This window comes from Phasianus colchicus, chromosome 1 (genome assembly GCF_987193195.1).
Source record: "Phasianus colchicus chromosome 1, bPhaCol1.hap1.1, whole genome shotgun sequence".
Classification (NCBI taxonomy): Eukaryota; Metazoa; Chordata; class Aves; order Galliformes; family Phasianidae; genus Phasianus; species Phasianus colchicus.
The window spans coordinates 167,599,440-167,624,575 of NC_143436.1; the positions used below are offsets into that span (position 1 = coordinate 167,599,440).

General features: G+C 37.2%; 1 protein-coding gene across 5 annotated transcripts in view; it reads left to right on the forward strand.

Annotated features, from left to right (window-relative positions):
* AKAP11 (A-kinase anchoring protein 11) overlaps window positions 1–25,136 on the forward strand; it is a 36,858-nt gene that overhangs the window by 3,301 nt on the left and 8,421 nt on the right. For 2 of the 5 annotated variants that reach the window (XM_031615880.2, XM_090131366.1), the window contains exons 2-11: window positions 977–1,082; window positions 5,927–6,043; window positions 9,715–9,762; window positions 10,671–10,805; window positions 12,203–12,467; window positions 12,902–17,555; window positions 18,813–18,968; window positions 23,378–23,491; window positions 24,219–24,265; window positions 24,807–24,967. In XM_031615880.2, coding sequence (XP_031471740.2) covers window positions 1,023–1,082; window positions 5,927–6,043; window positions 9,715–9,762; window positions 10,671–10,805; window positions 12,203–12,467; window positions 12,902–17,555; window positions 18,813–18,968; window positions 23,378–23,491; window positions 24,219–24,265; window positions 24,807–24,967 — 5,757 coding nt within the window. In that variant the 5' untranslated portion in view covers window positions 977–1,022. The remainder of the gene's footprint in view (window positions 1–976; window positions 1,083–5,926; window positions 6,044–9,714; window positions 9,763–10,670; window positions 10,806–12,202; window positions 12,468–12,901; window positions 17,556–18,812; window positions 18,969–23,377; window positions 23,492–24,218; window positions 24,266–24,806; window positions 24,968–25,136) is intronic. The other 3 variants (XM_090131377.1, XM_031615881.2, XM_031615882.2) reach the window with 3 other exon arrangements.

Here is a 25,136-nt window from a genome sequence, read left to right on the forward strand (position 1 = left end):
ATGGCTGTTCTGAGGACAAGGATGTATATAAGAGTATTTCCCTGGCATGATTAGATTAACCAAATGGATTAGCCAGTTAAGATAGAGCAGCAGGAACAAGTGAGGTGTTTTTTTCTTCTTCTTTATTGTTATTGTGTTGCAGTTTGAGTGTAACGTCTTTTTTTTTTTTGAAGCTTCTGACAAGTTCATCTTTATGAATAAAAGCGGAAATTAAGGTGAAATGTGAATATATATGAGTGCTCTTCATTGTTATATGCGTGAGGAGGCTTTTATAGTTGTTGACAGAGGAAAGAAGATGAAAACCATAATGACCACATGTCAGTACTGCTCTTCTTATTGAAATTACATGTCCTCAAGAACAAACCTGTGCTTCACCTGTATAAAGACTAAAGATGTGCTTGAGATGAGATCAAGAAAACCAAGCTGGTCAGCCATGCAAAGAAAACCTGTGCTCTGATGTCTTGGTGTGGTTGTGGATTTTTTTTTTTTTTGCTTTCTTAATTATTATTTTTATTTTGCAGTCAATTTTACATGCATTTGCTCTTTAGTATATTTTGGATGGCTAATGTTTTGGATAGCCTGAGTTGTCTGACCGTGGAAAAAAGATGAAATACATTGCATGGTACAGGAATCTGCTGGTACACCTCACCCTAGTATTAACAACAGTGGAACAATACTTAATACAATGTTTTTTTCCACCAGTGCAGCATTGAAATCTAGTTAAATGAACATGTTGGAACTAACTGTAATGTGTGGGTTGTTCTCGTTTTTTAATTTTACATTTTGTGCATTGTTTTATGTTAAGGCAGCTTTTTTTTTTTTTTTTTTTTCAGGGACAGCAATCTGGACGGTGTGCTGCTTAATCTTAGTTTGAGAATGTTCTATTTCCTATCAGTTCTTGCTTTGTCTACTTGTGTTTTCAGAATGTCTGCTAGCAAATTGGGGAGAGAAGATTAATCTATGAATGTTTTTGTAGGTATCTTTGAGCTGACTCGTGCCATCAAACACTAAGTGATAAAGTCATGGATATCTACACAAGGGCTCAGAGCAGTCGAATGAAACCAAGAATATCAGTGAAAAAGGTAATTATATTTAAAAATAATAATAATTTCATAGATTTTTGAATCCTGACTGCAGCAGTCTGGTAATGAACTAAGTAAACTTTTAGGTTTAAATGGTGGGTTTTCTCCTCCCTTTTTTTTGTAAGTTTTAATTTTGTCAGGCTAATGTTTCAAGGAGGCATAAAACTGTCCTTGCTTTATGCATTGGCTTATTTATCCCAATGGAGTACAGCCTGGGAGACAAAATACTGTAGAGAAGGATTGTGCATGCTTTTTCTTTCTCTCTTCTGTTTTGAGGTGGATACAATGGAAGTGATCTACTTGAACGTGAAATTTTGCCTTGCTTGCAGAGAACAACTTTTATATTTTGAGCACATATTCAAACTTACATGTATGAAATATATAGTGGTCAGTGACAACTGCCTAATGAAGTCTGTGTTAGGCTTTACTGTAATATTTTTAGATTTTTTTTTTTAACTCTGGCTTATTCTTAGGTTTACATGAATTTTTGGGCAGTGCTTTGGTGAAAAATAGTCTGTTTAAGCACTTGTGAAAGATATATATTTTTTTTTTTCCAAATGTGTTTGTTTATTCTTTTCAATTTTGTCCCCTCAGTTTGGAGAAGTAAACTACAGCTTCCTCAACTGCAAGTATTACATTGAAGTTTACCCTGAAGTAATAAATTGATTTATCCAGTTACCAGTGAGGCTGTGGATGCCCCTTCCCTGAAAACATTCAAGGCCAGGCTGGATGGGCTGTGAGCAACCTGGTCTAGAGGGAGGTGTACCTGCCCATAGCAGGGGGTTGGAACTAGATGATCTTAAAGGCCCCTTCCAACCTGAACTATTCCATGATTCTGTATTTCTCATATTAGTCAAATGCAGATGAGTTTTTTCCTGGATCTTCCCTGATTCCTGCCTGACTTACAAGTGTGTGCTGCGTTGAAGAGGAGAAATGAAGCAAGGAATAGTTTTGTTGCCTAAAAATTGCATTACTTTTATTCCATAAAACACCTTTTTCTTTCTTAAGGAGACTTTTTCATTATAGGTCCTGTAGAAACAGCCTGAGAGTAAGGATGTGCATGATGCAAGTGCCAGGCAGTTAATCAGTTTCAAATTCAGAATGATAATTGCTTTGCATTTAGCAGTTCATAATTATGGGTTATCTTTTAGCTTTAAGACATGATGTATACAATTTTTTATTGGTTTATCTAAAGTTGTTTAACAACATTGAGGTCACTTTAGATCCTTCGTCATAAAGTGCATTTTAGAGGATGTTATTAATCACCTATTTGTTTTTATCATAGAATCACCAAGGTTGGAAAAGCCCTCTAAGATCATTCAATCCAACCATCCAGCTATCACCAATATTTCCCCACTAAACCATGTCCTTTAGTACAACATCTAAATGTTTCTTGAATGTCTTCAGGAACGGTGACTCCACCACCTCCCTGTGCAGCCCATTCCAGTGCCTGACTATTCTTTCAGAGAGGTTTTCCCTAGCATCCAACCTCACTGTTTCTTCCTTCAATTAGAAAAAAACCCCTACACATAACTAAACAAAACCAAAGTCACACAAAAATCCCATATGTTTTTTGGCCTTTGCATTGCAGAAACATCTTTCTAACAATTACAGTGATTCCTCACTGATCAGAATGGTTGTCTAAAAGTACTGGTTTTGTGAATTGCTTTGTTAATTGCCATTAAGCATTCTGGACTGTGTGATTCTAGCAACTTGAGTTCTTAGGTGTCTTGCAGAATTCTACATTCCTGTGCAGCTGAACTCTGACGTTTTTATCTCTAGCTGCTTCCTCTTGTTTTTTCCCTGGGGGATAACTAGTTTTAGTTTAGCTCTTCAATTCTTTTTCACAGACCCAGGCAGTGGTCTGACCAGGATCACAGTATATTTCATAGAATCGCAGAATGGCCTGGGTTGAAAAGAATCATGATGACCACCTAGTTTCAACCCCTCTGCTATGTGCAGGGTCACCAACCACTAGACTGTCTTCTGTTGGTTCTCAGCTTGCAGTCTGATTCCTGTCTTCAGAATACTTCAAATGAAAATGTTGCACTGTGTGGTTGTGGTGTTTGCATTTAAAGCAAAAGTTTCCATTTTCACAAAATGACTTGAGAATATTCAGTCTATTTTAATCTTAAAGCATGTGAAATCAGGAAGAAGTCTCCTGATACCTAAGTGCAAAGTAAACGTGATCTGTCTACATTGGACTTGATTTTTCAGTAGGCAGTGGAAGAAGTGAGAGTTTTTCAGGTACTGTTAGTGATCATGGAAATCTCCTTCTGCTAGCTTTGGAAAAGAAAGCAATTTTCTCCAGTGTTGCAAACGTCTTGCAGGTTTGTGGGTTGTTTGAGATGTTAGAAAGCAGTTATTTAGTTCATTAGACTAAGTGGTATGCAGTTTCTTCTACAGTGCAGGATCTGTAACTAGTGGCTTCTTGATTTGCTGGCTACAAAGGGAGCAACACGAAACTTCAAATGATTCTTTTGAGCTGTAAGGATTTTCATTGTTCAGGTCAGTTTTGCTCTGCATGCTTTTTAGGGTATTTTTCTTTTCTGCTACTTTGACTTAGTCAACACAGATTCCGAACATGCTCTTAAAGCAGAGTTTCCTGTCAGGCATCTGAGGAAGGAGTATATGGACCTATCAAGTAGTTTTCTTGTGTTTCTCTTGTCCGTATGGAGAAGTATATTGTTAGTGGTTGTACTGTTTACAAAAGCAAACAACATCCTTCTATTGAAGATGACCTCTTGTCCTTACCTACATTGATCTGCTGATCTTGAGGACTTGTTGTTTTTCAGTTTTCAATTTAATTAGGTGTGGTTGAGAAAGCTTGCTTTCATTGCCTGTTGGACTGGAAATTTTCTCTGAAGTGAAGTCTCTGTCGAAAGCATCATTTTGATAATACAAATAAGGCTATCTAATATAGTCTCACAGTTAATGGGGGGGAAATGAAAACAAAACCCCACAAAACAAAACAGAACAAAAAGCCCTACTGCAGATTAAGTCTTTTTGAAGCAAACTGCTTTGATGATTCCAAATCTTAGGAATTCCACTACTCACACCAAATTTATACTTGTTTGTTTACAGGTATCATTATTCTTCTGCTTGTTCTTCTCCCTTTGGCTGATGTTCACCTTCATGATGTATTTACAGTTGTAGATCTGTTCTCTATTAGTCTTGATTTTTTTGGAAAATGTAAGCTAAAGGTTTAGTCTGCTTTTGTATGAAAGCCTCTGCGTCCAGTGATTATCCTTCATAGTCTTCCCTTCTGTGCTTGTTGTGAGTTAATCTTTTTACATGTGGATGATATGGTACTGCACGTATTACAGAGGATGCACTCAGCAACTGAAATTATGTCAGTTATCCAGCTAAAGGATGCTTACTGGGGTCACGTTTGCTATTTTCAGTGCTGCATCATACAGATTGTTTGCTTCACTGTTGTGATGAAGAGACAGAGTCACAACTGTTGTTTCCCAGATGTGACTTCACAGTTCTATTTAAAAGCTTGCTGTTAGTTTTTAAGGCTGTAACCTTGCACTTCATATGTTTGCATTTTATACTGCTCTCTCCTTGAGCTTCCTGTATATGCTGCTCTTGTTTTAATCGATGATACCTGCTCGCTTTGTGTTATCAGATTTCATCTGTACCTTTACTCTTTTTTTTAATAATAATTGTTAATATTGATGATGCTTGACCTCAGTCTCAAGATAAATTATGAGGACATTGGTTATTGGGTTGTTAGCCCATACCTATTATCTTCTAAAAAAAAAACAAAAACATGTTCTGCCAGGCCTTCATATAGGTTTTTATGACAGTTTTACCAGACATGAGGGAGATCAGATCTTTTTCTTATTACTACACATTTCTTCCTTACCCTCTTACACCCAGTATTCTCCAAAATCCTGGATTTTCTAACTTAAACTGTAGCAACTGTTAACATCATACTTTTTTTCTCGTTGTCCATCCTTCCTTTTCTTTCAGGATATTAAACTAAGGAAAAAAATATGTATATATGAAGCGTGTAATAATTATCTACTCTAAGAAGTGAAGAATAATTTTCAGTGCTTATCAAACTGGGTCACTACTGGGTTGCAGGGAATTTCCAGGTCATATTGTTTGACTTTTTTATTACTCAGTTTTGAGTGCTGAGACTGGTTAAATTATTGTATAAGCTGAAAATGAGCTGTTTCAGTAAGCTGATTTGACTGCTCAAGTGACTTTTTCTGTTGGATGGGTGAGAGTCTGCTTCTAAATTTGCTGGGGGAGAGCCTGTCAGCAGTATCAACATTGCAGCCACCTGTAAATCTGGATGATCTGGAGGATCAGAAACATTGTTTGCATACCTTGGGAAGTATAAAGATGCATATGTATTACAGTAACTGCAATTAAATATGTGGGGATAAAGTTAGAGATGAAAGTAGGGATTATTTGAATGACCTCCAAGGTGCCCTAAGTGCGTGTCAAAGCATTTCAGTTACTGGTTCTTACTTTTCCATAAATATGGCTCTGGGCAGCCTGATCTGGTGGTTGGCGACCCTGCACATAGGAGGGGTGTTGAAACTAGATGGTCATTGTGGTCCTTTTCAACCCAGGCCATTCTATGACTCTGATCTTTTTTTTCTTAAGTACAGAATGGTCACCTTTCTTTGGAATAAAATTATTTCTTGAAGAAAATAACTTATATGTTTACATTTACTTCAGATCATGGAGTTTAGTCATTAAACCTGATGATTGATATGCAAAGTTTGAAACAGTACTTAGAATAAGGAAATTAAGGAGGGGCTTAGAAAAGTCTCTTCAAAACTGAAAATAACTTCTTTTGTCTTTTTTTTCCCATTGTTTTTCAGAGCTTTGGTGAAGGCGTACTGCACTCTATGAAGTCACTGCTGCACAGCAGAAAAGAGTTATGCAGTGTATCAGCAGAAGAATGTTTAAGTCGGGAAGGACAAGATAATTTTATCGAGGTTTGGCATAACATGATCTTTTATATATGTTTTTTGATTATGATGTAAGGTGATCTAGCTTGTAGCATGAAGGATAGTAAATGTGAATAGTGTTGCAACTTACTGACAATTAATTCCTTGCCCTGTGTACTGTCCTGGAAATAACTGTAACATTTCAAGATGATGTTTCTCTGCTTTGTAGGAATTGTGAAACTAAATAACAGGACATGTAGATAAATTTTGTAGGAATTGCGTGACTGGATGCTCAGCATTTGTGAGCATTCCTGTGTTTAAGTTGTATGGATAGTACCCTAACGAAGTAGCATTTTGATCCAAGTCTGAAGGTGAAAGCTAATGGACTGCTTATATTTCCTTGTGTTCAGCATTAAAAGGTAAAGCTCCAGCATTGCAGATCAGGACTTCTATGACATGAATACATATGGGCCAAAAGCTGAACTGAGTCAGGGGAGGAGGGGGGGGAACAAAGAGTAGACTCAGGGATAATTCAGGAGTATCTTGGTAAAACTTGAGCTGTGAAGACGACTAGATCTGTTTGAGTTACAAAATTTAAGACCAGTTTCTCCAAATAGAAAACAAAAAGGTAAGAAGCACTATGTAATGTGTATCTCTTAAGAGCTGTAAAAGACTACTGACTAATTGACCCACCTGAGAAAGAGCCTTATAGGAGGGGAGCATGACCTGAACTGGTCAGGAAGAAGAGCTGAAAGAAGGGAAAATGAAGCAAAAAAAGACTGAGGAAACCAGTCTTAATGTGGACTGTGACCTGAATCACTCACTCGTAGCATAGTGCTCTGAAATAATTGAATCCCAGTCACATCAACTTCAACTCCAAACATAGAATCATAGAATCTGTAGAGTTGGAAGGGACCTTTAGAGGTCATCTAGTCCAACTCCCCTGCACTGAACAGGGACACCTACAGCTAGATCAGGAGTTCAGATCCCATCCAGGTTGACCTTGAGTGTCTCCAGGGACAGGATGTCAACCACATCTCTGGGCAACTTGTTCCTGTGCCTCACCATCCTCCCTGTAGAAAGGCTTTACTTATATAGAACCTAAATCTACCCTCTTTAAGCTTGAAACCATTTTTCTTTGTTCCATCATCACAGACTCTGCTAAAGAGTCTGTTCCCTTCTTTCCTGTAGCTCCTCTTTAGACATTGAATGGCTGCTACCTGTCCACTTCAGAGCCTTCTCTGAAGCTGAACAGCCCCAGCTCTTTCAGCCTGTCCTTGTAAGAGAGATGGTCCATCCCTGGGATCATTTTTATGGCCCTCCTCTTGATATGCTCTTGATATGCTCCAGCAGATCCATGTCTCTCCTGTACTGAGGACTCTACATCTGAATGCAGTACTCCACGTGAGGCCTCACCAGGGCAGAGTAGAGGGGCAGGATCACCTCCCTTGCCCTGCTGGTCACATTTCTTTTGATGCAGCCCAGGATATGTTTGGCCTTGTGGGCTACAAGGGCACATTGTTAGCTCATGTTCAGCTTCTTCTTCATCAGTACCTCCAGGTCTTTCTTGGCAGGGCTATGCTGAGTCCTTTCATCCTCCCCCAGTTTGTATTGGTAGGAGGGGTTGCCTTGACAGGTGCAAGATACTGTATTTGGATTTGTTGAACTGCATGAGGCTCACCTGGGCCCGCTGCTCAAGCCTGTCTAGATCCCTCTGAATGACATCCCAACCCTCTGGTGTGTTGACTGCACCCCACAGCTTGGTGTCATCAACAAACTTTGCTGAGGGTGCACTCAACTTCATTGTCAATGTCACTGATAAAGATTAAAGAGTATCAGTCCAGGCACTCCTCTGGGACATTACTCATCACTGATTTCCGTCCAGACATTGAACCATTGGCCACCACTCTCTGGACTTGGTCCTGCAGCCAGTTCCTTGTCCATTGAACAATACACCCATGAAATCCATATCTTTCCAATTTGGAGAGAGGGATGTTGTGGGGTACCATGTCAAAGGCCTTATTGAAGTCCAAACAGGTGATATTGGTGGCTCTTCCATTGTCTGTTAATGTAATAGTACCATCATAAAAGGCCATTAGTTTGGTCAAGCAGGATTTACACTTGGTGAAGCCATGCTGGTTCTCCCATATCACCTCCCTGTCTTCCACGTGCTTTAGCATAGCTTCTAGAAGGATTTGCTCTATGATCTTTCCCAGGTCAGAGGTGAGACTGACAGGTTGGTAGTTCCCAGGGTCATCCATTTTACCCTTCTTAAAAATGGGCCTGATGCTGCCTTTTTCCACTCACCAGGGTCTTCACCTGATTGCCACAATTTTTCAAATATAATTGAGAGTGGCTTGGTGACTGGATCAGCTAATTCTCTCAGGATCCTGAGATGCATCTCATTGGGACCTGTAGACTTGTGGATGTTCAGGTTCCTCAAGTATTCACAAACGTGATCTTTGCTTACAGAAGGAGAGACACTGCTTCCCCAGTTCCCTTCTTCCAAACCAAACATTTGAGGGCTGCATGTGAGCATTTACCAGAGAAGACCAGGACAAAAAGTACCTCAGCCTTCTCCTTGTTTGTTCTTACCCAGCTTGCCTTTGTCACTCACTAGGGGGGGATATGTCCTCCTGGACTTCCCTTTTCTGGTTAAGTTACCTGTGAAAGCCTTTCTTCTTCTTGGCACCTCCTGCCAGGTTTAGTTCAAGCTAGGCCACGGCTTTCCTGACCTCATCCCTACTTAGCCTAGCAGTTTCCTTATACTCTTCTCACATCAGTGGATGTGTTAATATTTGTGCTCCAGTTCTTATAACCTTGTTTTGAAAATAAAAGCTGTGTATTTTTAGTAGCATGCAGTTACCCAACTGATTAGTCGTTAGGGAAATATTAAATGAAAATGAGGAGATCTGACATCTGAAAGAAAGTTTTCATAGTTGAATGTAAAGTAGATCATAAGCTGATGCCAAAGAATGAAGATAAGACAAAATACTTAATGCCTTTGATCTGTTAGTGTTGAATGAAATGAGATGCCTGTAAGCAGAATAGCAGAAAGCAATAAAATACCACCCCTGTCCGCAAGTCCCCAGACCCATAATATAGATAACATTTCAGACATATAGCAGGTTCTTGAGCCTGGCAAGACCTTCTTAGTGCCTGAATGCTCTAATTCTTTTACTTTAGGGGTCTGTCTACTTGGGAATGGCATGTGGACACACAGCTTAAGTCATCTGCTGTGTTTTGGCCTAAGGCTAATCAATTTACATCATAAATTGTCTGTGTTAGCGTTGTGATCTCTTCAGTATATCCAAATGTGTCATAGTTTGTTAGCATGGACAGATTTCAGATGGGAACTGGTTTATGCATGTCCAGCTTGAAGCACTGATCTTTGCAAAATCGTTATTTTAACAGACTTAATGGGATGTATATGTGTTGCTAAATTTCAGCAAGCAAATAGACCCCTAGAAAGAAATTAAGTTAGTGGGTTTTATAAGTTGTTTGTGCACCTTAGTCTGATCTGGTCTTTCAAAAATCAAATATCATAGCGTTACTATATGCGTATTCAGTATTTTTTGGACAAGCTATGCTACCCTAACGTGTGAGTTTTGTGGTCACAGAATGAAGATTTGTGGTAGAAATGTTATGAGCTAATAGTTTTACAGAAAACTACAGAGTTATTTTCTGAATTTCAGTATGTTCATGTTTTTATTCTACAGATTACATTCATAGGTTTTGCTGAAGAGATGGGTACTGCTCATTTGCAGGTATAGTATATCTATCTAGATTGGAAAATAATACTCTTCAGCACTAGTTATTTCTTGTAAGTAGTACATAGATTTTTGGACAGAGGAATTTTGTTGTTTGAGATACGAAATATGTTTATATTGAATTTTTGAAAGCGTAATCATTTTCAACATTATTGACAGGTTGAAAATTATTATTTTAATGTGATCATTAGGGATTTTATATTAAAGTACAACCTGTCCCAGCCTTTGTATTGAAATGGTCTGAAATTGAATACTTAAACTATTTGGTTCATTTATTTGTTTTCTTAAAAACTGTATATCAATATTTTTTCTTTGTTACCTTCTTAATAATTCTTAATAATTGTACAGACTTGTGCTGTATTTTCCTTAAATCTAAAAGTTATCTATGATTCTATAATTCTTTCCAAGGTCATGCTTAAAAGAAGTGCCATGTCCCTGTTTCTTTAATAACATGCTTTATTGGAATAAATAGTGTTTTAGCCCTCCAAGAGCATGTGGAAGTCCACTGGGGACCATTGTTGGCTATGTCTTTTGTCTGTAGTTGCATACCTTGTATGATTTGCAGTTGCTTTTCAGTGCTTCCAAGATTCTTCTTTGTGACCTTTAAGCTGCTTCTGTTTCATGAGAAACAGTGGAAATTCTTTGGATGGAAGAGTGGGTTAGATGTGCAGATTGAATTATTGTATTATTGTACTGTTAGTAGAAATGAGCTCTATACTAGAGTTTGAGAGAATAAGTGGTGGGTGAGTTAATAAATAAGGGATAAAAGAGAAACTTTATCAAAATTAGCAGTTGTTGGAGGGGATATGAGATTTAAAATGAAGCAACGAACAACAACTGTTCATTTTCATTCACTTTTATTTTCCTCTCTTTGTATTCTCAATTTGTTCCTATATCAAAATCAGGAGCTGTCAGCTGTTTCTGTAGAACTTCCAGATGTTCTGAAATCTCTTCAGTTGTGCAAACTAAAAGAAAATGAGGTTATTTTTCTAAAAGATGTAAAGAAAACCTTGACAAAACCCTGTGTCATGAAGAACCAGGTAATTCTTTTGTTGTCTTGCATGTCTGATGCACAGAAGCTTTATATTTGGCCTCTTAAAGAGTTTGCTAATACTGTAGCTTGTTTTGCTTTTATTTTGGGTTCACAATAGTATTAGCGTTCTGTATTTCTGCATTTTTTTTTTTTTGTTTAGAATGAACGTTAGAAAATCTCTAAGCTTGTTGCTTTCAAGTTAAAAGCTATGTTATTAGTGCAAATACTATGGTGCTGATAGCATCCTTCTGCTCAGTTGTTGTCCCTTTCACTGCCGATTTGGAAAGAAGATGAAATTTCTCAATTTGCCCATCTCAGCTCTGCTCAAATATGGCTTCTATCCTCTGCAGACTGTCTTCACTGAAACAGAGATGCCAAGAAATTATGAGAGTATTGGGTCCTCATAAAAATCAGTGGGTTCTTCTCCAGTCACAAGGTGTCAAAGCAAAAAACTTTCAGTTATATTGACTTGCATGTTAAGTCAAATTGCATTATAAAATCTTGAGGAAATAAATATCCTATTAATTGAAATACTGTTCAATATAAACAGGCTTTAAAATTGTGTTTCTTAAATAGTTTCATGAGTCCATGTTGTCAAAGTTGTACCATACAGCCTTTTTTGTTTTATTGCAAAAATGTATTCAAATGGAGAAGTCATAAAAATGAGTAAGTAATTATAACTATTGCTTTATACATTTATTTTCTTTAAAAAAAATTCTGAATTGCTTATTGTTGGTTAAAATATATGTCGGTTTCATCTGGGACAGAATTGATTTCTTCAGAGTATCTGGTGTGATGCTATGTTTTGGTTCTAGGAGAAAAGCAGTGTTGATAACACAGTGATGTTTATAGTTGCTGAGAAGCAGTGTTGTACAGAGCTAAGGCCATTCTCAGTGAAGGGCCCAAGCTGCTGTGAGGGAACAGAATTAGGACAGCTGACTTAAACTGGCCAAAAGGATATTCCATACCATATGCAGTCATGTAGAAGGATTTATGAAGGGAGCAGGAGTTTATCTCATCTGCTGCTGCACGGGGAGGCTTGGTAGGCATAAATCAGAGAGTGGTGAGCAATTGCTTGCTAATCACTTGTTATATGCGTTCATATACGTATATTTATAAGTATGCATACATATACTTTTATATTTATATATATATATATTCGTAAGTATTATCTGTTTCCTTTTATCTTAGTAAATAGCTTTATCTCAACCCACAAGTTCTATTTTTTTTTTTTTCCTGATTCTCTCCCCCATCCCACTGGGAAATAGGGGGAGTGAGCAAACAACTGTGTGGTGCTTAGTCAGCTGCCAGATTAAACCACAACAATATGTTGAAGGAATCCTTTGTCATTCCCGACAGTTGAGATTATTCCAAGACTTTGTTTTCTTTTTTCTCTTTTTCAAGAACCAACTTCCTGAAGTGCTTTGTGTGATGCGATTGGCTCCTTCATTCCCAAAGATCAAAGCGGATTATGTATTTACCTTGCTAAGCAAGTATACCATGGGTGTAAGACACACAGTTGAAATAAACTCACTGCAAAAACATCAAACAGAGGCATCCCGGACAGAAGATGATGACACTAATCAGTCAGTTTCTTCAATTGAAGATGATTTTGTCACTGCTTTTGAGCAGTTAGATGAAGATGAGCCTTCAAAGATGCAAAGTGTTGGTAAGTACTTAAAGACTTATAGAAATTGTTAATTGATGTTTAAGCTGTCAGGATTTCATAAGAAAAGAAGTGTAAGTAATGAGTAGTGTTTTTTTTTTTTGTGTGTAGTGATATTATACAACTCAAAATGTGATTTGTTGCTATTCTTTTCACAATAGTTTATTAAGTCGTCAACCAGAGATTCTAATCTTCATGTCAGATACTGATAAAACAGAATCTTCTACTTTGTGTGCTTAAAACATACACAAATTCATGAATTTCAGGGGGTTGTGTAGTAGGGTTTTGGGAAAAAACGTAACATTGCTTTAATTAAGAAAGGTAAGCTGTTATATTGCAACAATTGCAAGTCCAGACATTGCTGTTCAAATCTGTCGCTAGTGTAATTTCTGTGTAAATTCTTGTTTTTGAAGCAGTTACTATTTTTCCCTCCTCAGGGGCATGCAGCTCTACTTCTCGAAGCCATCGAGATGCTGCTTCACAGACCATCCCTGGTCAGTGTTCAGAAGCTGTGGACTCGAAGATCCGTTTGGGTTCTGGATGTCAAAAGTCATCATCTGCTAGATCTTCTGCTTTGTTTGATGTTTTGAGACTTAAGGAACTGTCCTCAGTAAAAAATTCAGTTACAACTTCAATTTCTGATCCTTGGATACAAAGAAGTTTCTATAAGCCATATAACCCTTCTGATCAAGGTGTAAATTTTTTATGTAAAACGCTGTTTTCCTCCTCTCCGGCTGAATCTTCGGAGTCAAATTGTTCCAGCCCAAGCCCCATTATCTTCTTAGATGAAGAAGGATATCAGAAAAGCTTGAAGGCAAAGCTCCAGCTGCCAAAAATTCCAGTAGTGAAAGATGGTATTGAGGATTCAGACTCAGAAGTTAGTGAATTTTTTGATAGTTTTGATCAGTTTGATGAACTAGAACAAGCCCTAGAAAAATCTGTTAAAGTTATTAGGGATCCCATCTTAGGGAATCTCTCTCAGAAAAGGAGGACTGCCCATGAACATTTGTGTTCTGCTAACATTACAATGAATCCTCAGAAATTCAAGTTTGACCGTCCTACTCTTCCAGCCAATGTAAAGAAACCAACTCCTCGTAAACCAGAATCACCATACGGCAGTGTCTTTGATGTCCCGGATTCCCCTCGCCCAGTTAAAACATCAGGGGAAGAGAATGGAGGCTTGTTCAGCCCTATTAGGTCATCAGCATTCAGTCCACTAGGGGGCTGTGGTTCTTCAGAATGTTTATGTCGTATCAGTCTTGGTGGAGATGAGACAAGTCAAAACCACCATGATGCACTTTATAATACTTATTCGGAATATGCTGATAGTGTTTCATTTGAAATATTGGGTTCTGTTTTTCAATCCGACTCTTCATCAGAACTTGGAGGAAATGATTCCAGATGCAACAGGATTGCTTTGAAAGAAGAAAAAGATCAAGCTGCAGATCTCAGAAAGAAAACTGGCAAGGAGCCAGATAAACAAGCAAAATCTCAACATAAGTCATCAATGATTAGAGATAGCATTCAAAAATTTGCAACTGACTTGGTTGAAAAAAGTTTGGGCAGTGCTTTTAAGGACCTGCAGAAAGGTGTTTCTTCATGTACCAATGCACTTTGTCATTTGGCTGCTAGGTTGACATCTTCTGTCTTTCAAATGGCTTTCTATGAAATTGGAAGACGTAGAGCAATCTCCCTGAAAGAGCGTGCTATTAATGGGCTAGCAAGCTTTTTGGTGAGTGAAGCTATAACTGGTGCATTGAAAGAGCTGCGACATGTAAAGAAACAAATGTTTACCAATACTGTTGCTAGATTTGCGGCAGACCTTGCTGAAGAACTTGTGTTTGAAGGAATCATGGAAGTATGCCAGTTTTCATATCCATCGACTCCTACAGCTGCACAGCTTTCTTCATTTTCTTATGAAGATAAAGTGGTAAGATCCTATGCCAGAGATCTGTCCGAGTCTGTCATTCAGGAGGCTTTTATTGAACTATCTCAGGTTGATGTCACCTTTACAACACAAGCGGCCATTAGTGTTTCCATGGACAATGTTAAATATGTGAGTGCAGAAAGTATGCTAGAATCAACACAGACCTCCACAGTTTTTCCTAATTTTAATGATAGGGTAGGACAGAGTCCAGTCCACGATTGCAAGAAGGAATATACAGTACATCAAGCTCTATTTTGTACCTCTGGTGTTGTAAGTTCAATACCTGTTCCCTTAGCTGGAAGAGCTCTTTGTCATTATCAAGCTTCCTCTGATACTTGTAAAGCAAAAGTATGCACTGCTCCAAATTCTGATGACAGTACGAAAGTATACAAAGGCTGCAGTCATCCATTTTTCACAAGCAGAAAAAGAGAGGAGGAAGTATCTTCTTTCAGGAATATATACCTTACTTCGGATCACAATCGAAGTGTTGAAAATAATCCATCACTCTTACATAACCAGAATGATACTAAACAAACAAACAACAGATCTGGAATGAGGAGTAACTCAGAATTAACAAATGGGTCAAAAAACATTAGTAGTTTTTCTGGAACTATGGTGGATATGATAGTAAATGAAGCTTACGAGGCCATATCCTCATCTAGAATAACAAAAGCAGTGGAAGAGTGTACAGATCTTTTAACAAGAAAAGTAGTAGATAAGAAACCTTATGCGCAATATAGCGGTGAAGATTTCCCCAAGAATGTGTTTGCGGATCACCTGGCCAAGTATATCATGAAACAGTCTGTGGATGAAAGTAAAACTGTGTTATGCAACACTAGTGAAAATTTATTATGTAATGTGGGCTCGCAGACTCATGCAGATATCAGTGGAAGAGAGCAACGTGTAATAAAGAAGCAAGAGACTGCAAAACAAAGTAATGTTTCCGTATTTGTTGAACAACAGATACCTTTGAATAATCCGTGTAAATTGCTTACTCCAACTAATTCTGTTCAGTGTTTTTCAGAATCTAGAGATCGTTGGCAGGAACAAAAAGGATACAGATGTTCTTCAAAATCACCACCACCGTGCTCCACTGTGACTTTAGCTAGGCGTGTTCTAGAGGACGTGACTGACACAGGAAGCTGCTCAATGACGTATTTAAACAAGCCCTCAAAAAACCATGGCAGTCAAAAACCTTCATCAGGACCTTTGACTTACAGGCAAGCTGATTGTTTTCTGCACGCAAATAGCTTTTCTTCAGTGATGTCTGGCAGTGAAGACGCTTTGCAGATGATTGATAAATCAAGTATCAAAGATGGAAATAACAGTTTAACACCTGACACACCCCCACCAACTCCTTTAGTACCATGTCAAGCTAGTTCTGAAAGAAACCTAAGAAAACTGTCTAAGAAACTCAAAGGAGAATTAGCAAAGGAATTTGCACCTGCAACACCACCATCTACACCTTACAGTCCATCTGTTACAGGTTCATCTGAAATTGAACATGACGCTTTGGAAAATGAGGAATTTATGCTGAAACTCATGCGATCACTTTCTGAAGAAGTTGAAAGTAGTGAAGATGAAGATCATTCTGAAAAGATCGTTGAGAAGGAAGAACATTCAGAAAAAACTGTTCAGTATGCAGATTATTTAGCTAGTCGTATAATTTCAATAGCAACTGAAATGGCGGCTTCCCATTTAGATGCTAAAACAAATGAAAGAGAAGCTGATAGACAGGGTCAGTTGAGTATGCAAAATAAAAACTGTGGATATTCTGCATCTGTAAGTACACCAGGAGAGACGTGCAGTTCTTTATGGAATTACGCAGGTGATATGGCAGGAAAAGTCATCAGTGAAGCCAAGAAAATGGTGAAATTAAGGCACTGTAAATTGTTAAAGTTGAAACGTGTTAACTGCCAAGTGGATTGCCTTTATCTGAGAAAAGGTGATAAAGATCATAGTTCAAAGGAGGAATGTGGCCCAGTGCAGGACCAGTGTCCTAGTGAGAGAGATTCGTCTGTACTTTCTTTACCACAAGGTCCAGGCATGATAGGTTTGACATCTAAGTACCCTAGCTGTGAAAGTGTGACTGATGAATATGCAGATCATATAATTCATGTTTTGAAAAAAGAAGGTGGTAACGCTGAACTGTTAATGGATCAGTATGCCAGCAGGCTTGCCTACAGGTCTATCAAATCAGGCCTGCGGCAGGCTGCTAGGAAAACTAAACTGAGGTGCAACAGAAAGATATTTCCTGGGCAAAGCACACCAATGAATGGTAAACTGGAACTTATCAAAACAGTGAATAAAGATGCAGTACAGCAAGTGAAAAGTGGCATTCATCACTGTGCAGACCAACTTCATGAAAGTAGTATCAGCACACAGAGGACAGAACGCATGGAATTGTTGCACTTTTCAGAATCTCTTGCTTGCAGCATAACGCATGATGTCAGAAAGAAATTGAAACTATCAGGAGCGTGTTTGCCAAAATCTCTGACAGATTCCTGTCTATATAAAAAGACTGAATTTGAGGAAATTGCAGGGGATCTTATTAAAACACGATTTCCTAGGACACTTCTACCTTTCTCCCCAAATCATAAACTGTATCATAGCACGGGCAGTTTGAATGAAAATGGTTACAGCGAAAGCATAATTCAAGCTATAGAACAGTATGCTAGAAAAGTAGCAGATGATACTCTAGAAATGGGTTTAGAATCTGCTGGTCTCCAGGTTGCTGAAAACAGAAAAAATGGGGATAGGCTTTCATATACTGAGAAACTCTCTCCTTTTTCTGGAACTGTCTGTAGATGCTGCAGTATGAAGGAACATCAGTACTGTACAGAAAGCGTATCTCATCACTTACCTCTGCAAGATTCCTCTATTCCAGTGAGGCATTTTCTTCATTCTAGGTTGGACAGTGTCTGCCAAAAACCAAGAGTCTTTCAGCTTGATATTCCTAAAATTCATGTTGATGGAGAACAGAAGACAGTGTTCTCTGATGAGGTGGTTGCTGCGCCTGTTGAAAAAGCAGAGGGAGAGCTAAGTTATGCAAGTGTGGCAGCTGACAGTGGTATTGGACAAGATGGAGTCAGTTTTGCTGAAAGCCTTACTACTGAAATAATGACATCAGCTATGACTAATATCAGTCAGGCAGTTAACATAAGGTAATAATTCTCTTTTGTTGCAGTCTGTGCCAGAAGAAGGAGGACTGTTAATACAAATGTTAATGTGTTTAGAAGGTTTTTTTGTTGTTATTGTTTTCTTTCAGAAATGCAAATTTTATGTTCTGAGTACTTTATTTTATTCTTATACTGGTATACAGATGATTCTTAACCAGAAAAAAAAATACATTTTTCCACCTGTGGGAACTTGAAACAGATTTCTGCATATTTCAGCATGCATGTGTTCCAGTAGGTGGCTTTATATTTGGAGCTTACTATTTCAAATTGAAATAGTATTATTTTTACCTACAGGAGACCCTTCAGGTTTTATTCGTGCTTGAGCTGTGAAATAATCCTAATTTGTTCCCTTACTGTATTTCCTTATCTGTATTGAAAAACATAAGTAAGTTATTTTTCATTGTCAGCATGCACATTTGGTAGCATCCAGATCAGCCAGTACTTGATAGAATGAAGAGTTATTTTACTTATGAATGTTGTGATAGCATCCTTATTATTGGAAGAAAAGAACGGGGGGGTTGGAGATTCATGATCCTTGAGGTCCCTTCCAATCTGGGCCATTTCTGTAATGCCTACAGCATCAGAGCTGAGACTTTTTTTAATTACTTCTAAAAAAATTAGTTAAAATTTCTGGTTAGAAATGCAAAATTAAGGATTTCACTATTTTTTGTCTATGACAGCGTGGAGGTATTTAAATCTTAACGTAACAAAAAATGTTCAAATGCTTCTTACAGCATCACCTAATGTATGTCTCTTGAGATCTGCACTGTGTGGTGAAAGGAATGGATGCTAGCACTGGTGAAGCTAAATAGATCTGGGGGGAAAATTCACCTTTTATTATTATTGGGGTGGATTATGATTCCAATTCTAAGCTATATCTTTGCTTAAAAAAACTCGTGCTTTCTGGAGTGAAGTGTTACCAGTAATGAAGGGGAGGGGAAATAGCCAAACTGTTGAACAATTTCAAAAACGTAATATTCTTTGCTTGAAAACTGTACCTTGATCTATAGTCTATAGACTAAAATGCATAGATGGTAAAACTGTTCTATGCTTTACAGCAAACAGTCTTCTGAATGAAAGAATTATTTGTGCCATTCCCTCTGTCAGATTCATTTGGTTGCTCCATTTCTTTTGAGAAATTGGAAATTAATATCCTTGAAATAAGTGTTAAATTGTTGTAAATGAATTTAAACAGATTTGACGTGAAACGCAGTGATGTTTTTGTCTTAATTTTTTGTTTAGCACTGTTGGAAGAGAAGGATTTCACTCTGTTGAGTCTGTTGTTAGCCAGCAGATGAGCCTTAGTATTGGTGATGATAGCACTGGCAGCTGGTCAAATCTAAGTTTCGAAGATGAACATCCTGATGAGAGCAGCAGTTTTCTTCATCTCAGTGACAGGTAACTATAAATATGTTGTTAACACAGTTACTATAGTTACCTTAGCATGAAGAAACGTGGTATCAAGTGTGTGTTTTCTCTGGGGAGATGGGGGAAAAGAGCTTATTTTGTCTTCAAGCGATGTGTTTTATATTGAAGTGGCTCTAATGTTGTATTTTGGACTGATGTTTTCCCCCAAAATATTTTGTTCACAAATATTTATAATACCTTAAGTGTAAAATAGGTTATTTTGTCACTTGTGTTACAGTTGCATCAAGAACGCTGTATAATTTAAATATTTGTAAAAGATGCAGATTTTTAAAAACAGCATGTGTAAAATGCAGTTTGAAAGTAGTGTTTATTTAGCTCTGCAATTAAAAATTAATGTGTTTTATGTAAATTCATCTATTCTTGAGAGGAACAAATGTGCTTTGTTTCTAAGAGGAGCTTTAAGCAGCTGTTTTTAGGGGTTGAATTTATCAGCTATTCTTACTGATGCTGCTTGTGTATTCGTGTGTTACTAACAAGGAACTTATAGGTTTGTAGTACTGGAACTTGCTTGTTTAAGATAGTAACTTCTTCCACAGAGCTTCATGCTGAAATTCCAGTGGCTGATTGATAGCCAGCTAAATTAAAACAGGAGTTTTAAACATCTGCAACGTTTCTGTTGCCACAGAAAATTATAGTGAGTTGTGGCCCTAGCTTCTTTATAGGCAAGATATGAGGAATGAGTAAGCTTAGTTTTGCATGAAGGATATATCATGTAAGTAGAATGTTCAGCACTTCAGATGAAGAACAGCAGAAATGGGGGTGTTTTGTTTTTTTACACTCATGTAACGTGCACATAGATTATTTGGTACCAAATTGAAACTGATCAAACAGCAGTAGGTTTTTTTCATGTCTGGCTTAAGCAAATATTTTAATCAAACCAATGCTACAATTTCTTACTTGTACAACAGATACTTCTATGAAAGTAAATATTGCCTAAAAGATATTTTAATAATGCATCATCTGTGGAATGAGTGGAAATAAATTTGACTTACATGGTGGAATTCAGAATATAAGAAAAGAAGAATCAGCATATTGACAGTTACAAACAGTGAATAAAATAGGAGTTAATTGATGCTGGAGAAAAAAAAAAGATGTAAAGTCGGAACCTGTTGTGCCCATGGTGTTTTTACTGTCATTCCCAAGACAGCTTTAAATGGAAAGAAAGTACTTTGTGCAATTTTAAAGACACTTTGTTCATTAGAGGAGGAATGACCTAAATTAGCATATAACTCAGGGAAGGGGAGACATAATTTAGATATATATTTAAAATAAACTCTTTAATATAACAAGAAAATGGCATTCAGTTATAGAGCATCATCATGCAATTACAATAGCTTAAAGTGTGGGGTTTTTTTTATTTTTTTTTTGTGGTTAGGTCTATCTATTCAAAAAATATTGCACTAATTATGTGTAAGCCATGTCAATGCCAATTTGAAACACATGAGTAAATACCCAGGGGCCCTGGGTAACCTGATCTAGCTGTGTACGTCCTTGTTCACTGCAGGGGAATTGGACTAGATGGCCCTCAGAGGTCCCTTCAGACTCTAAGGATTCTATGATATACTTCAGGTAGTTTTGCTCCCTTGACAGAGGGAGCATTTCTTAATATGCGTGGCTTTTTTTTATCTGAGAAGCTCCCTTCAGTCGTCTTTGTGCCATCCTTGAAGTAGTAGGTATTATTGGGCCATTTGTAGTGCCATACCTTGCAATTGGGTAATACAGGGAATAGTAAGTTTTTCTTGCAGGGAAGACCAGCCCTTTCCAGATCATTGGCAGTATTTGATGGATACTGATATTTGAGACTCCTTTAGCCAACAGTTTGGAAATTATATTGATAGTAAGCCTAGAAATTCCATGAATGGTGGATTAAAGATGCAGAACACAGGATCAGACTCTTTAGAAAAAACAGAAGGCAAATTGTAATGTGTTTCAGGGTGGGGAAAAAAATGACATTTTTTTCATAGAAGTTCTTTTGACAAGGTACATTCTCTCTTCCTGCATGATCTCAGGTCAATATAAAAACTGTGTTTCAGTACTTACAGAGGATTAAGCTAGCTGTAAGCAGGGGAGCAAGACAAGTTGGAAAGAATTATCAAAGCATAATCTCTGTAGTTTTATTTGAATGGAAATGCCAATTAAAGTTCTTTTGTGGCCTTGGTAAAGTTAGTTACTCAGGGGAGCGTTCATATTGTTTGCTTTGCATTTTTTAATGCTGGCAGCTTAAGTTTAGAAGTAGTATTACAGTAGTATTAGGCTTTTTCTCTAGCTCATTTATAGGTATAGGCATAGACTTTTCCATAATGTGGATCAGAGCTTCCAGATGAGGTTATACTTCAGAACAGAAGCCTTCTGCCTTTGACTGTATTGTGTATGTAACACACAATCTTGAAATAGGATGATACAGTTCCTATATACATAATATGATATATGTATAAACAGCTTTTCTTTCTGGTAATTCTTATGGTGATTTGTGTTGAGGAGCAGCATGAAACCTTTTAGAAGCATTTATAATGCCTTTTTCTGTTTATTGCTCGTTCTGTCATTGCAGATCTTTATTTTTGAGACTGTGTTTTTAAGATGCTGAACTAAAGGTCACATTACCAAAACAAACAAAAACCAAACAAACCAAACCATCTTTTATGTTGCTATTACGTTGTAATCACATGGTTACCTACATTTAATATACTGTATCTTCAGACCCAGATTGACCTGTAAAATGTATAAATGTATCTGTCCAGAACAATACTATGCATGATGCCATTCAATTAAGCTGTGAATACTTTTTCCTTTAGTCTGAGAACTGGGGCAGCTTTTACTTCCAATTGTGTTAAGCAGCTACAATTCTCAAAGAAAGAGACTGAGCACAGAGTGTTGATACCAGTAGACTGTTTAAAATCTCTTTTCTATATATCTAATTCAGAACCGAGGTTAATATTAATACTTAATATGTTCAGTGATAGCCTCAAACAGTAGCTTGAAAAATGTTCTTGACCAGATTTGCGTCTCTTATGCAAATCTAGCAGGTAATTGCAACATCTTGGTAACTGCCTTTGGTGCTTTTTTTTTATTTGTGCATTTTAATAGGTTTATTTGCAATTCTAGGGCTGCTTTGATTTATTTGAAAGCTTCTGCTCCTTAAGTTTATTTTTTTTTCTCCCTCAGTTAGTATGTGTTCATACTGCAAGCTTGCTGACCTGCCATTACAGTGTGGAAATTAAGTACTTAAATGTGCTTAAATGCACCCACACTGAGAAGCAAAGGACACTGATAGGTGATACTGTTACTGACAGCTTCTTTAAAGAGATAAATATCTGCCTCTTGAAATGTTCCCTTTCACCATTTACTGTTTTAAATTTTACTATTTGCTGTCAGCAGAATATGTGGAAAAGAGCTTTAGCAGTCACACAAAACTTAGCTGAAGAGCTGCAGTAGTCAGGGTTGGAGATTAATGATCCTTGAGGTCCCTTCCAACCCTGGCCATTCTGTGATTCTGTGCATCTTCTTGCACTACTAGTTCTCTAAAATGTTTCATGGCTTGTCATACCATCTATAGTAGGTAATTTAGGCTTCTCAGAGGACTGATTGTCTTGCAATTTTATTCTTAGAAAGCTTCCAGACATGCTCTGGGAAAGGTGTGAAATTAGAAAACAGGAGGTTTAATGAGTAGCTCAATCTTACATGCATGCACAAAGCTAACAAATTGCTAACAGTAGTGCCTAAAACATATCAGTGTAAGGACACCCTCAGTTGTTTCAGTTCTTCACATTGAACATAGTCATGGAATAAATGCATTGTGGTTGTGAACTGTGAGAGTTCATTTTTTTATGTTATTTTCTCTAATGAAAGCCAAGTTGGAGATCAGTATTCAGAATTTATTTAAAATTAAAGCTTTTGTCATTTTTTTTTTTTTTCCCCCCTGAGTATTCTGTTCCATCCAGCTATTGGAGTTCACTGCTGAGCTTTTGGAATGAGAGGAGAGGAATTAATTTGTGTAATTGTCCCCGCAATGTATAATTTTATGAACTTTTAGTTAGCTTTTAAGCAAACATTGTCTTTGTAGTCCAGATTCCAGCATATAATTACTGAAATTTTTGAGCTTGTGTAAGTGACAAATAACCTGGTTTGTCCTAAAGACAGAATTACTATTAGCATTGATCTGGAAAATTAATGAGTACAAATTAATACTTTCACCTGTATACAGAAGTTTGCCAGTTTTGCATTATAATACAGATGGTTGCTCTGAATGTCTCTGACAGTCATGTTTGTACTCTATTCCAGTAAGCACATTTAGAAAGTTTCAGTGTTCTTGTGTTAAGCGTCTTGACAAAACAGCTCTGAGGAAGACCAAGGTTTGAGTTTGAGCTATTGTTCTTTTCTAGTTCAGCTGTGTTCTCTTCTTCTCCTGGCAGTAATGGTAACAGCAGTAGCTGGAGCAGTCTTGGTTTAGAAGGGGATATGTATGAGGAGAATTTATCCTTTCCAACATCAGACAGGTTGGTTGAGTTGAGAATATAAACCAGATGGGATCCTTATAATTAATGCATGTAATCATCAATTTGGGAAGTAAGAATATGGCACTTCTTCAATGCTTTTATGTTATTCGCTCTCTTCACACCTAATCACAGTGTGATTTCTTTCATTAATTAATCCATAGTGAATGGTTAAACTTTGCTGTGCTAAACTAGTGAATGTGTTCTGCTTGCAAAATGAAAGGTCCCACTTATGCATGTTCTTGCTTGCGGTTCACAAGTCTTTAGATTTACTTTGTCATGCAAACTAGAGCTTGCTTCCTACAGGATTTCTGTTTCTCATGTAGCTTGTGGAAACTTTCAAAATTTCTTGGTAAATGATATTTGTAGAACATTTAGCATGCAGCTTTAAATAATCTATAGCTGTTCATACATGTGATATAAGATATCTCAACTTTTCTTGCATATGAAGCAAACCTGTCCTCTTCAATATTAACAAGTTTTTGTCCTATTTTAAAAGATCTCTTTACAAGTTTCTTGCCTTTTCTCTCTTCCCCTAAATCTCATGAACTTGATAACAGATACATTTCCAACATGAAATGGTGTGAGAAGCAAAGCTTTTCATTCTCTTTTCTTAAATCTTCTATGATCTTCCTGTCTTTACTGTTTGATGTTCAATACAGTCTTAGGATTGACTGTATTTTTTCTATGTATATTGTTTTAATATTTTTGTTATATTTTTAAAATACAGTGATGGAACAGAAGACAAAGATGAGGATTCCAAGGATGCTGTAGAAGGTAGTCTCAATTCCAGCATTTATTGCTGTTCTTGACCTGTGTACTTGACATGATTTATTATTTTGTTAATTCTTTGCTTTTGTAATCTGCAAAATAACCCCGTTATCTCTGTAGATCATTATGGCATTGGTGTCATTTAAGTGTCAGAATATATTCTTAGATAAATATTTTGAGAGAGCGCGTTGAAAGAAAACATCAAAATATACAGCATCTGAGAAAGGTTAGTCTCTGATTTTTAGAAAACACATGTAATTAACAGTGAAAGATAGTGAACTGTGATCAGCTCCTTGAATGTGTGAATTAGTGAGGTATATAAATTAAGGTCTGTACAGAATCTTGTTAAAACTTTGTTTCTTAGAGAACTCTGAACTTGGTCCAGTCTGAGCAAGGTACAAAAGGTTGTTAACTCATTACTTTCTGTGTTTTGGTCCTTCACTATGAGGTTGAGAAAATACAAGTTACCGTTATTCTTTTTCTGTACTCAACTTGAAGAAAAAAATTAAATTGATTTAACGTCTTTATTTTTTTTTTTTAATGTTAGGTTTGGAGCATATAAAAAAGACTTTAGCCGTATTAAATATTGACCTGGAACCAAATCTAGTGGACCCCCAGCTCAGAGCAGCACTCCAGTGGCTAGCAGCTTCCGAAACAGATGTGTCTGATCTGCACTTTCACGACACTGCTACAAGGGAATTTGTCTTAGTAAGTTGTTGAGTTTGGTGGACTTTGGGAGAGGGAAGAACGTGATGAGATTTGTGGGGTTTGCTTTATTTTTATTTGCTATATCAGCTGTTTCTTCTTTTCCACTCACTAATAAAGAGATATTTGCTGGCAAGAAAAATCATTATTTAAATCCTGCTTGGTCAAAATG